The sequence below is a fragment of the Rhipicephalus microplus genome, chromosome 2, assembly GCF_043290135.1.
Source record: "Rhipicephalus microplus isolate Deutch F79 chromosome 2, USDA_Rmic, whole genome shotgun sequence".
In the NCBI taxonomy this organism is placed as follows: Eukaryota; Metazoa; Arthropoda; class Arachnida; order Ixodida; family Ixodidae; genus Rhipicephalus; species Rhipicephalus microplus.
The window spans coordinates 40,636,258-40,649,540 of NC_134701.1; the positions used below are offsets into that span (position 1 = coordinate 40,636,258).

The 13,283-nt window shown below is 46.3% G+C and overlaps 1 protein-coding gene across 2 annotated transcripts in view; it reads right to left on the reverse strand.

The window, feature by feature from the left end:
- Tmem18 (transmembrane protein 18) overlaps positions 1–13,283 on the reverse strand; it is a 126,447-nt gene that overhangs the window by 14,518 nt on the left and 98,646 nt on the right. The window contains exon 4 of one of the 2 annotated variants that reach the window (XM_075886395.1): positions 10,611–10,954. The exons of the other annotated variant lie outside the window; for it this stretch is intronic. Within the exon in view, the coding sequence (XP_075742510.1) occupies positions 10,847–10,954 (108 nt within the window). The 3' untranslated portion in view covers positions 10,611–10,846. Of the gene's footprint in view, positions 1–10,610; positions 10,955–13,283 lie in introns of those variants that run through there. 2 annotated transcript variants of the gene reach the window in all.

Here is a 13,283-nt window from a genome sequence, read left to right on the forward strand (position 1 = left end):
GTTTTCATATGTATAGATACGTATGCATATATACGATGAATGAAGGCGATGCTGATGCTGGCGACAAAATCTAGCCGAGAGTGTCCATATAATTGCTGTCGCAAGAAAAGAAGAGTACTCAAAGAGAGCAAACGCCTGCAACTTTACTTTTAGTTGACAGAGTCAAAAAATTTCTTGCATCAGCCAATTTGTGGGGTGATAAACTTCTATTGTGAAGTAATTCAATGATTACTTAGAGTAGTGTTGCAGAGGCCCTCGAATGACCATTGATTATTTTGTCCTCTCTCTATGTGGCCTGCCTATAACAGTTTTTTTTCTCCTTAATTTTGACTAAGATGGCATGAACTGACTCATCCAGATGAAAAGTAAATGTGCACACATGCATGCAGAGTACGTGTAGGTTTGTGGTGTGTATATCTACACAGACACCAATGCAAAACAAAAATTGAGATTGCGTAGCACAGGCTAAGAACAAGGACCAAAGAAAGGCACGCTCAACACAACAGAGCGCAGTGTTATGTCAAGTGAGCCTTTCTTTTGTTGTACCCATTATTAGCATGTGCTAGGGCCACAATCAGGCAACAAGCCCGCATGGCCACGCTCACTGAGACCAGGGTCAGCAGCACCTTGGCAGGGCATCTTCTCACACAAGTTAAAGGGCTAGTCATATAGAGTTATGCCATATAGAGTTATGTAGACATGAGCAGCAGTATATTGACGCATGTCACCCTTGAAGAACGAGCGCTGTGGCTCATACTCATTTTTGGGTGTGCAGAAGAAGAGAACGTTTTGTTGCTCCGGTTCCAGCCAACTCCTGGCTGCCGGTCTTGTTTTGTTCGTGACATTACTAGTGGAGACGCTGAGTACATGTACTTTGGCGGTGTCAGCCATCTTGGAGACAGCTACATCTCCCAGAGCTAGTGGAGACACTGAGTACATGTACTTTGGCGGTGTCAGCCATCTTGGAGACAGCTACATCTCCCAGAGCAAGAAGCAGTCGCCGCCGGCGTGGGTTACCTCCTGAATTTGGTCTCTTGGCATTGACACCTAAAAAAATGACAGCTCTGACGTCAAACCAGGCGGTCCAAACCAGCGATGGCCATAGTTCTCCTCTCGCACATGTTTTTCATGCACCACAGAAACCAAAACCTTTCCATGAAGATATCTTCGAAGATGTTGATGACTGGCTCAACCACTTTCATCGGGTCGCCAGTATTGACGAATGGGACGATATTTGCTAGCTGCGCAGGGTTTACTTCTACTTGAAAGATTCTGCGAAGATGTGATACGAGAACCACGAGGGCTCCTTTGCAACATGGCAAGTGTTTAACTGACAGCTCCGGGACGCCTACCACAACCTCGAAAGAAAGAAGAGGACTGAACAAGCCATACCCAGCCGGAAACAGCGGCCGAACGAACGCGTCTCCATGTTGGCATGCCTACCCTGCAATGTCGGAAGAAAAGAAGGTACGGCATTCGATGTGGGGTGTAAAAGAACAGCTTTTCGCTGGACTCGTGCACAATCCACTGACAACCATCGCCGAGTTCATCTGTGAGGCAACTTTGATGGAGTGTACTCTGCCATAGCGGTCGTCACAATACGAACGCCATATCCCGGCCACTGCTCGCTCTATCGAATCTGACAGCAAGAGACAGGCCCTGGCAGACTTCATTCGAAGCGTTGTGCGGGATGAATTGCGACAGCTTCAGAGAGTGGAATCCCGTCCACATGTGCCAAATATCGCGGATGTAATCAGACAAGAAGTCCGGCAGGCAGTCGTATCCCTGGCACCAATCGCAACACCAATAACCGAGGCCTTAGTCCTGACATATGCGGCGGCATTGCGACCCCCTGTGCCACCGGCCACAGGTCCCGCTATGCGGACAATGTACCAGGCTATGCCCCACGTCCAGGACACTGCTTCAAGTCCACATCTCAGCTCAAGGTTTCCAAGCGCACCCTCCTATCTGCCGGCCTCAAGACAAAGTGCTAGCAAGGCAAGCACATGGCACACCTCGAATAACTGCGCGCTTTGCTATCACTGCGACAAAGCGGGTCACGTGTACCGGAACTGTCAGTACCGCCACCCTGATGCTCTGCTGAAAAGAGGAACCGGAACGAAGCAACTAGAATGCGCGACGCCGGGAAGGAAGAAGAGAAAGCTGAGGACACAGAGCTCGCGAGGGACGATGAAACAGATAGTTCGCCATGACTGCAGATTAAAGTCGCGTCTTCTCTTACGGTTTGGGAGTCGGTCGTTTCGTAATATTTGGTGCCACGAAAACCGGAACTGCCCCTCGAGGAACACCTTCACGTCACGGCCATGGCGAACTCGGACCAGCTGCGGAGGAAGCAAGGTGCACTCAGAGCTGGCATCACGTGGGCCCTAACCCAGCTCACGGATTTTCTGCAGCAAACAGATCCTGACCTCTCGGAAGTTCACGTACACCTTGACTATCTTAAGAACAACGAGCCTACATTGTCGAGACTGGATGACGCAATTCTTCTGCCAACAGGTGAAGATGATGATGACCACGAAGTCGAAACGGCACAGGATTATAGCAATATAATCAGCTATGTCATCGCGTGCGTGAAGTACTGGTTGCAAGGTTGTCAGCAAGCTACCACGACGCATGCTGAAGGTTCCGGATCAGGGTCGAGCAACGCAGACCTCCCGAGATCCGTCAATGCTCCGGACCATGCGAGAGAGCCACATCACAGATCGGTTGTACTGCCCAGGCTACAGATACCTACTTTTGACGGCAACCTGCGCGACTGGCAGTCCTTTTGGGATCATTACGACCCCACGATCCACCAAAACCCCAACCTACCATGCATGAAAAAAATTCAAGTATTTGCTTACGTGCTTAACTGGCAGCACTAAATGGTCAATCAAAGGAATCCGGTTAGCCGAGCAGAATTACGACATCGCTATTAAAACACTCACGGATTGGTTTGGACGGCGAGATCTCTTCATCAATGAGCACGTGGATCATCTTTAGACGTTGACTCCTGTGAAGAGCTCATCAGAAGTTGCTAAATTTCACACACTTCACGACAATGTGCTGTTTCGAGTGACCGCTTTAGAAGGCCTCAGCGTGTTCCCGGGTCAATACATCGTGGTACTGAATCAGGTCATGATGCGCTACTTGCCATATGATCTGGCTATCATGTACCGACAAAGGATGAAAGAGGATGCCCTCGCCAATAGAGGGACGGAGACTTCCGAACACAGACTGCGCCGAGCGAAGGACCTGTTGACATTTCTTCGCATCCAAGTAGAAGTGCGGGAGGAAGGTCGCTTGCAACTACGTCGCCGCTCCTACGAAGGTGAAGACAGAATGGCGACAGAAAGCTCAGACAGCACGGAATTCATTCCATCGGCTGCAGCTCTTACTGGTTCCACTGCATCGTTCAATCAAGTCTGCCCCCTTTGCAACATTATGTCTTGCACTGCGAATCTGTCAGCGGACCAAAAGCGAGTGAGGCTACTGAATAACAACTGCTGTTTATGCTGCGGTACTCGCAACTTCCCAATGCAATCCGTTGCATTGGGAAGACCCCCTTCGCCAAGGCTTCGAACCATTACAACCGCCCAAAGCACGCACGTCGAATGCAAAGCTGTACTATTGCAGACGGGGCTCATATGGATACGGTCCGGAAATTGACGCCTCCTATTTCGGGTTCTGTTGGACAGCGGTAGCCAGCCCAGCTATATTCGCGCAGAGGCGGCCAGAATCCTTCAGTATCCTCTCATTGGAAGGGAAGAACTTTCAATAATGACATATGTGCAGCACGCATATCTCATCGAACCAGTCATCCATTCCACGTTTCCCGTCCATCATCGCGCACCACTGCTTTTTTCGCCTCGTTCTTTTTTCGAGCAGCCATGGACTGGAACGGCCTCCCCCGGGACATCGCTAACATCGCCTCATCATCTGCCTTTCAAGACCGTATTATTGATCATCTTTAATGCTAAAACAACTTTTACTGCTTTTTGTTAACCTAAATAAAACCCCACCCCTTATGTAATGCCCCTCCTAGAAAGGGGGGCCTTTAAGGTAATAAACTCAACTGAACTGAACTGAATTTGGAAGCTCCAAGGCTCAGAAGCGACTCTGCGCCGAGCGTGTCTCCGTGCAGCTGCACAGTCGATTTAGCGATGCTGAAGTGCAATAGAAGCCTTGACGATTCCAGAGATCTGCTCCGTAACGAGTCCACCGCTAGAGGACCATATCTTGCAGACGCTCTTCGAAAAAGAGTACCATGTGGCTGACGCAAGTCAATTGAATACGTGACAAGAAGGCGACATCACCGTGCTGATAGGATCTGATGCCTATCGGAAGGTGGCCACCGGCAAGATTGACCGCATCAACGAGACGCTAACAGCAATTGAAACAACGTTTGAATGGATGGTAAAAGGACCCTTATCGTCGGACATCCAGTACCAGCCTAGCACACTGTTCATATCGAGCCGCAATTCTTCTCCACCAGACGTAGACGTATCATCGATGTGGCGTCTTGATGCCATCGAAATAGATGGAAGCTATTCACAATCGTTGGAGATCGACGCGCACCTCTCCACATTTTAGCGCTACATAACGAAGCAAGGCAGACATTATCAGGTGCCACTCATAGTGGAACAGTCAGGACTACCAGCCGGAAACAGTAATCGCAGACTGGCAGAACAGCGACTACAATGTCAAATCAACCGTTTCCGAGAGCAGCCAACGTTACGCGAGAAATAGGACCTGGCTATTACCGCATATTTTGATGACAGACATGCTGAGAAGGTGCAAGAAGAGCAGCGAGTCAGAGGTAATGTATACTATATGCCTAATCACGCAGTAGTTCGTCGGGACCCCGTCACAATGAAGCTTCGAGTGGTGTTTGATGCATCTTCACATGAAGCTGGTCGTCCCTACCTCAATGATGTCCTATCGAAGGGTATCAAACTCGGTGTGGACATTGTCCAGCTACTGCTGAACTTTCGCTGCCACCCTGTCATTCTTGCAGCCGACATAAAGAAGGCAAACTTGCAGCTTTTGATTCGGCCTGAAGATCACAAGAGGTTTTTGTGGCTGGAACGACGGCTAACTAAGGAAGAGCCCATGCCACCAATTACAACTTTGAGGATGACCAGAGTACTGTTTGGAGCTGCATCAAGCCCGTTTCTTTTGGCACCTACAATTCGTCATCACTTGTTGTCTTGTCAGCAGAACTATCAGGAAACCATAGCTTTACTGGAACACACGTTCTACGTAGATGATCTTATTATCGGGCTACCTAGCACCAAGCGGCAATGAAGGTATATGAAGAAACGAAACAAATCTTCTACGAGGCAAGCATGGAAATTCGCAAGTGGGCCTCAAATTGTGATAAGCTGAAAGATAGATTCTTGGGTGACAGCTGCGCTATCGAAAATGAAGCAGGAGACAATCTAATGATGAAGGTTTTAGGTGTTCCCTGGGGACATTCAGGCGAGCGCCTTATTCTGGGCACTGAGCACACAGCTATGTTTGCCGCCAGAAATCCGGCTACCAAATGTACAGCACAGAAAACCTTGGCCAGAGTATACGACCCACTGGGTTAGCTCACTCCATTCACTATAAAGGCTAACAAGGTATTCCAGAATCTATGGAAGAAAAATCTTGCATGGGATGCCAGTATGCCTGAAGGTGACCAGGCCGAATGGAACAGTTGGTGTTCTGAGCTGTCCGACTCGTCCGTCACTATGCCACAATATATGTTCTAACGAGACAAAAATAAGCCCTTTTTATTTGAGCAGCACATCTTCGCAGATGCCAGTCCTAGAGCATACGGTGCTTGCATTTATGTACGAGCCAGTCGTTTCGTAATAGCTCGATGCCCACGCTATGGTGAGCGCTTCCGCGAAATCGAAGCCTATCTTACTGGCCAGCAAACTTCTTCGGCTGTTCCACACCACTATTCTAGATCACTATCGCCTCACCGGTCTATGTCGCCCAGTTTGCCCTCGCCGTCCTCCGCTCCCTTTAGAAGCGGGTCACCAAGTCCCCGTAGGGGAAACTAGGAACGGCGACTTCTGGGGGTGAAGTCGTAGTAGGCGAACTGTTAAGGACTCTTCTTCGACACAATGACCCGACGACGACCATTTCGGTTTTTCAGTGTTCCCCGACAGCAGAAAGATGATTTCTGCCGAAATCCCCGTTTTCGTCGACAATCATGCCGTCAACGCCCTTGTCGACACCAGCCCCGCCTATTCTGTAATGAGCGCCGCATTGGTATCTGAACTGAGAAAGGTTACCACACCGTCGCAAGGACCCCAGTTGCAAACGGCAGGTGGCCATTTGGTGATGCCTACTGGTATGTGCATGGCACGCATTCGAATACGTACGTTGACATTTGCGGGGCTCTTTCCTCGTATTGCGAGTGTGCTCTCGGCCAGTCATTCTAAGAATGGACTTCCTTCGTGAATACGGCGCCGTCATTGACCTCAGTGAATTGCTTGTGTCGTTCGAGGATTCTTTTGGTGCTTCAACTGACGGTACGCAATTCTCAGAGAGTGCTTTGTGTTACTGACAATTCTCTCACTCTCCCACCCCAAAGCAGCCTCTTTGTTAAGGTAGAATTGGAACAGGACGTGTCTGACACAATAATTACGGAGGCCAATTTGTCTCTCCTTATTTCGTGACAAATCTCCGTTACCCAAGGAATCGTCCTGCCTAGCAAGAGACGTGCTCATCTCCTAATCACGAAATTCAGCGACGAATATTGCCACCTTACGAGACACACTGCCATTGCATATTTTGAAGAACTTACCGAAACTCAAAGTTCTTCCATGTTAGTTTCACTTTCATCGAATAATTACCCTGATGAGGCCTTCGCGAGCACTCTCGACGTGACCGAGGGTTTACCTTTGGCACAACGTAAAAGACTTTTGCGCATACTCGGTTCATTTCGAGACTGCCTTACTACTACGTCGAGGGTTAACCAGACGGCACTTGCCCAGCATCGTATCATCAAAGAACCCGCCGAGAGACCCATCCGACAACATGCCTATAGGGTGTCACAAAAGGAACAGGACGCTATAAATGATTAAGTCCAACAGATCCTTCAGGACAATGTCATCCAGCCATCGAACAGTCCCTGGGCTTCGCCAGTTGTGTTAGTAAAGAAGAAGGATGGTACGTTGCGCTTTTGCATTGATTACCGTAAATTAAACAAGGTCACCAAAAGGACGTTTATTTTCTACCCCGGATAGACGACTCACTGGACCGTATACGCAATGCTAAGTATTTTTCCTCCATGGGTTTGCGTCACGGCTACAGGTAAATCGCAGTGCACGAGCGTGACCGCGAAAAGACGGCTTTTATTACTCCCGACGGATTGTACGAGTTTAAAGCCATGCCTTTCGGTCTATGCTCAGTGTCAGTTACTTTAGATACGAAGAATAAATGCCATTTTAGATACGAAGAACTAAAGTTCCTTGGTCATCTTGTGAGCCATGCCGGCATCCTCCCAGATCCGGAGAAAACGCGGTATTAGTTCAGTGGCATAATGAAGCAGAGCGCGTGATCGCTTATGCGAGCAGAACGTTATTCCCAGCGGAGAAGAACTATTTTGCGACCAAAAAAGAATGCCTTGCTGTTGTCTGGGCTATAACTAAGTTCCGCCCATACTTGTATGGCCACCCATTCAGGATACTTAGCGACCACCATTCTCTTTGTTGGCTCGGGAATCTCAAAGATCCCTCAGGTCATCTAGCATGATGGAGCCTTCGTCTACAAGAATTCGACGCCACCGTCAACCATAAATCTTGGCGGAAACACACTGACACTGACTGCCTTTCACCTGCACCAGTCAAAAATACGAACACTGACCTTGAAGACGAAGACACTTTTCTTTCTGCCGTATCAGCAACTAGCTTGACGACTCTGAGCTCATCCTGCTCATTGACTACCTGGAAGGACGCAATTCTCACCCTTCTCGAAGTTTTGCACGCTCCCTATCTTCCTTTTGTTTCCGAGAAGAAGTTCTTTATAAAAAGAACTTTGATTCTACACATGCTACGTATCTGCTTGTTGCACCAACCACGCTTCATGATGACATTTTACGTGCAAGTCATGAAGAGCCATCGTCCTGACACCTCGGCTATACGCGCATGCTGCAATGAATTTGTTGCTCCTACTTCTGGCCACATCTTGCAAAGACAGTGAAACACTACGTTCGCACATGTCGCGACTGTCAGCGACGTAAGATTCTACCTCTACGACGAGCGGGACTGCTGCAACCAATAAACCCACCGAAGGCGCCTTTTTATCAGATTGGCATGAACTTGCTGGGACCATTTCCCACGTCTTCATCTGGAAACCGCTGGATTGTGGTCGCTACTGACTACTTAACACATTACTGCGAAACAAAGGGGCTTCCAAAAACTACCGCAGCAGACGTCGGTAATTTTTTTGTTAACAGCATCGCCTTACGTCACAAAGTGCCAGCCATCGTCGTAACTGATTGTGGAACAGCTTTCACCGCAGAGATAATGCAGGAAGTCTTACGATTAAGAGGCACGGAACATCGTAAAACAACAGCTTACCACCCGCAAGCAAACGGGTTCACTGAACGACTTAACAAGACAATTGCCGACATGTTGTCAATGTATGTATGTGGACATCGACCACAAGAACTGGGACGATATCCTTCATTACGTAACTTTCGCCTATAATACTGCTGTACAAGACAGTACCGGCTTCACACCTTTTCACTTAGTCGATGGTCGCGAGGTGACCAAAATGCTCGACGCCATGCTCCTGCCCAACAACTTGAAAATATATTCCTCGGATGCCGCCAAGTTGGCGCAGTACACAGAGGAAACCTGTAAACTTGCTCGTCGCCATATTCAGGGTCACCAAACCGCAGACGCACGCCGCTACAATATTCGTCACCGTGAAGTTATTTTCATGCCTGGTGATGAAGTCTGGGTGTGGACCCCTATTCGACAGCGTGGCCGTTCAGAAAAGCTGCTTCATCGCTACTTTGGCCCTTACAAGGTCGTACTATGTCTCACTGACGCTACTTACGATGTTCTCCCAGAAGGCACTTCGAGACGTTCCCGTCGCCCCCTCCCCGCAAACTGAAGTCATTCACGTTTCAAGGCTCAAATTGTACTTTTCGCACTGTGAGTCACCAGTGATTTATGTTTCAAGGCTCAAATTGTACTTCTTGTGGTGTGACTGACATTATTGGTGACTTTGCGTCATTCTTTTTGTTTTCTTCTTTTTCTTGCATTCTTTTCTATTTTTCTGAATTGACTTCGGGCTCACAATTGACTGCATTATTTTGCGTTACGCGGGTATGCCGGTCATTTTGCTTCTATAGTAACCTTCATCTCATTTTCTTTTTTTGGCCTCATGTAAAGAATCGAGACGATGCTTTTTGGAAGAGCAGGTAATGATGCGCGTCACCTTTGAAGAACGAGCGCTCTGGCTCATCCTCGTTTTTGGATGTGAAGAAGAAGAGAATGTTTTGTTGCTTTGGTTCCAGTCAACTCCTGGCTGTCGGTCTTGTTTTGTTCGTGACAATATCATAAATGAACAAACATATATGGCCCAATACAATGTGCAGTTAAATCTCAACATAACTTCAATTAGTGAAATTCACAATATAACGAAATATTAAAGGGTTACTGACACCAATTCTTGGAGGTGAGCTTACTCTGCTATGAAAATTCCCCTTATGCAAAGGCTGCTCTGAGCAAGTGTGAAACTCGGCAAATGCTGATAAAAATTTTATTTTGATATTAAGGCATTTTCTACCCGCTCCCCCCCCCCCCCCCTCCCGACACACCTATAGACATTGATACGAGCTTGACATCAGGCTGCAGCACTAATTCTGGTTGCTCAACGCAGCATCCTGGTTCGTGATGACATACAGTATAAAAATTTCCAAAAATGGTCACTTCAGCGTCCCTGACGGAGCCACGATGCAGGAGACATCAGGACATCTTGCGAAAGCATGTTACCAGAAGCTCGAACTGTGTTGTGACGTCAGGGTAGAGCAAGAGCTAAAACTAGTTTTTAAAAAAATACCATGTTTTTAGGATGAAATTTATAGTTAGCGGTACACTTGCCAAGCTCTTGAAGATAGGCCTTTCATTGATGCAAAAAATGACAACTGAAAACTTTTGTGTCAGCACCCTTTTAATGATTTTACAAGTTCATGTCCATAAAACACCATTAACTGACAGTTCAAAGTAACAGAGTGTATTTATCGATCAGTTCAGCATGACAATGTTGCACTGCTATCAAAGACAAAAACCCAGGCAAAAACAAACTTGTGCTGGTGCCGGGGGCCATATGAATGACTTGAATGGGGTTTTCGTGAACAAATTTTTCATATTGTGCATCGCGTCCCAAAGATAGTTCCACTTTCCACGCCAGACGTGGAACCCCAATTATATGACTTTCAGGAGACCACGAAAAACTGCCGTTAATCCGAGCGTCCTTTATTAAAAAAACTCTTTGCCCGAACTATAGGTTCAGCCCGTCTCAATGAGCCCACAGCATAACCTTGTGTTTCTCCAAGGAAGGTAGACAAGTTATTTTTGTCAATGGCAGCATTACTTAACTGAAGGATGTGCAAGCCAACGTTTATTTTCGACCTTAAAAATCAACTCTAACGTGCGTCGTTCTCTTCATAAATTGAACTAGAAAATTACCTGCGCATGAAAACGAAAATGCAACTGCATTGCCAACAGCCTACAGTCAGAAGTTAGTGTCATTGCCACTGCATAATGGCAACAGACTAAGAGTTTGCATAGAATGTCTTTGCGTTTGCATAGACCGCCGTAAACTCGATCTCGGGCTAGGGCGCCTCGATGTGCTCCTCAGGTACAGGGTGGAGACACTGCTTTTGTAGGCGCCATTTTGGTTCAAACGTTCCGTTGACCAGCATGCACCGATGCATTGCTTTCTGCAAAATGCACGGTAATTTGGCTCAGTTGATCACTTCCGAGGGTAGGGCTTGCACATACAATGTTAGTAACGACAAACATTTCTTATTAGAAGTACTAACTATAACACACTAATTATTAAAGAAGCATATCTGTAGGTCTATCTATCTAACTGACTGCGTAGACCTTAGATCTCTTGCAGCCGATTGATCAATGACGTATACAAAAACTAGTGCAGCATAACGAGAAAATATGACTAATATAAGTGGCTGGTCACTACATAAAAACCAAAAGTGTTTGTCATATACACCATGAAATACATAATCTGGTCAATGAGCCCTAACAGCCATTTCATTCACTTGATGTGCACCAAAATGACTGGTCATAAACAAAAATCATGCCGTGTGCACCATGACACGCATGACCCGATCATGGGGCTCTACCGGCAGCTCCATTCACGTTATGTGTACTAAAATTTACATAGTATGATAAAAGTGCATTACTAATATAAATGACTGGCCATAAAATTGACTTATTTGGTACTGTCCTTCATCGGGCTTAATCTGAATAGGCTTAACGTGATCATACTCAGGCATATAAACAAAAATCATGCCGTGTGCACCATGACACGCATGACCCGATCATGGGGCTCTACCGGCAGCTCCATTCACGTTATGTGTACTAAAATTTACATAGTATGATAAAAGTGCATTACTAATATAAATGACTGGCCATAAAATTGACTTATTTGGTACTGTCCTTCATCGGGCTTAATCTGAATAGGCTTAACGTGATCATACTCAGGCATACAACTGGCTACACTCTCTCAATTCGGTCGTTCTATATTCCATTATTTAAATTAACATAAGATAGCTTAATCTGCATCGGTCCAATGTAGTGATAATATCATCCAACAGACTAGGCAATCTTACTCAGAATTTACTTGCTTACACTTGGCTTACTTCGATCTAATCCCCATGGTCTTATTTAGACATAATCATCCAACTGCCTAGGAAATCTCAATTTACTCAAATTCCCTTGTTCAGCTTAGCTTAGTATGTGTTGATCTAGATTGGCTTAACTAGGTGTTCCTCAGAGCTCAAATTGACTAGGCAGTCTCAACTTACTCAAAATTCACTTAATGCAGTTCAATCTGCATTGACCCAAAATGAGATGTACTTTTGCGGGATCAGCTTGATTGGAATGAGCTCAATCTAGCCTAACCTGAATGGTCTTCTCAACTTGCTGAAAAAGGACTTGTTCGGTATGAATCTAGTTTGGATCAGCTTAATCCAGCTTATTTTGAATCGGCTTAATGTGGTAACCATGGTTCACGCACAATATTTGGCTCTAAATTTAATGACTTTTCAAAGGTTTCAAGGATGCAAAAAGAAAATCTTTAAGGAGTGTTGACTTGATGTTATTTTCGCACAAAAATTAAAAAAGGAGCTCTACTTTTGCACTATATTTCTCAAGAGCTATCTCCGCCTTTTTTTTTTAGCTGTTGAGCAGTGATCCCACTCCTGCGCCAACTGGGCCAAATCAGATTTACTGCGCCATACTAATAACATAAACGGAAATTACAACAAACTGCGCCAAAGTCAGATTTGGGAGCGTCTATCACCAGCAATAGCCATGGTGGCACGTTGAAACTTGCTCTCGGGGCCACTATAGTCAAAATCACGTACCTATTTTATAACGCTGAATAAACAACGGTCGCGCATGTGTCCCGAAATCCACAATGCTATATTTGGTGCCGATGCAACTCTGTTGAGCAAGTCCGCTTAACGGCGAAACGCACTTTCCGCAGGGGCTCATGATGTCTAGTTCAATCGGCACCATGAAACTGTGGCGGCGATTCATCCGCGAACGTCGCCCGTTCCAAGAACGCTGCTTATAACTCGTTTGAACAGTTGCGCAGCATGCAATAAAGCAATATTCACTAAAAAGTGCATGCGTGCCGCCAGAATGTCTGTCATGTCTATTCCTGACATCGCGACCTAATTTTCCGTGCTTCACATTCGCAGAAGAACACGTGAATAGTGGGAACACGTAGACACTTTTCCTTTAATATACTTTATCCATGGATTATCATACAGAAGTGCTTTTTCATGGGAACGCGTTGACACTTTTCCTCTAATATACTTTATCTATGGATCATCATACAGAAGTGCTTTTTTGCAATTCCTTCTACCAGCACATTTGTGTTTATAATATATGTGGCTGTAAGAGCCCCTAAAAGACCCTGTCCTTTCGAACTCGAGGTTGCTAGGGTACAAATTGAAAATCCTCCCGTGCTTTCTTTTAAATGTCATCTCGATATTAAAAGCATGCCTCCTGGACGAAGCA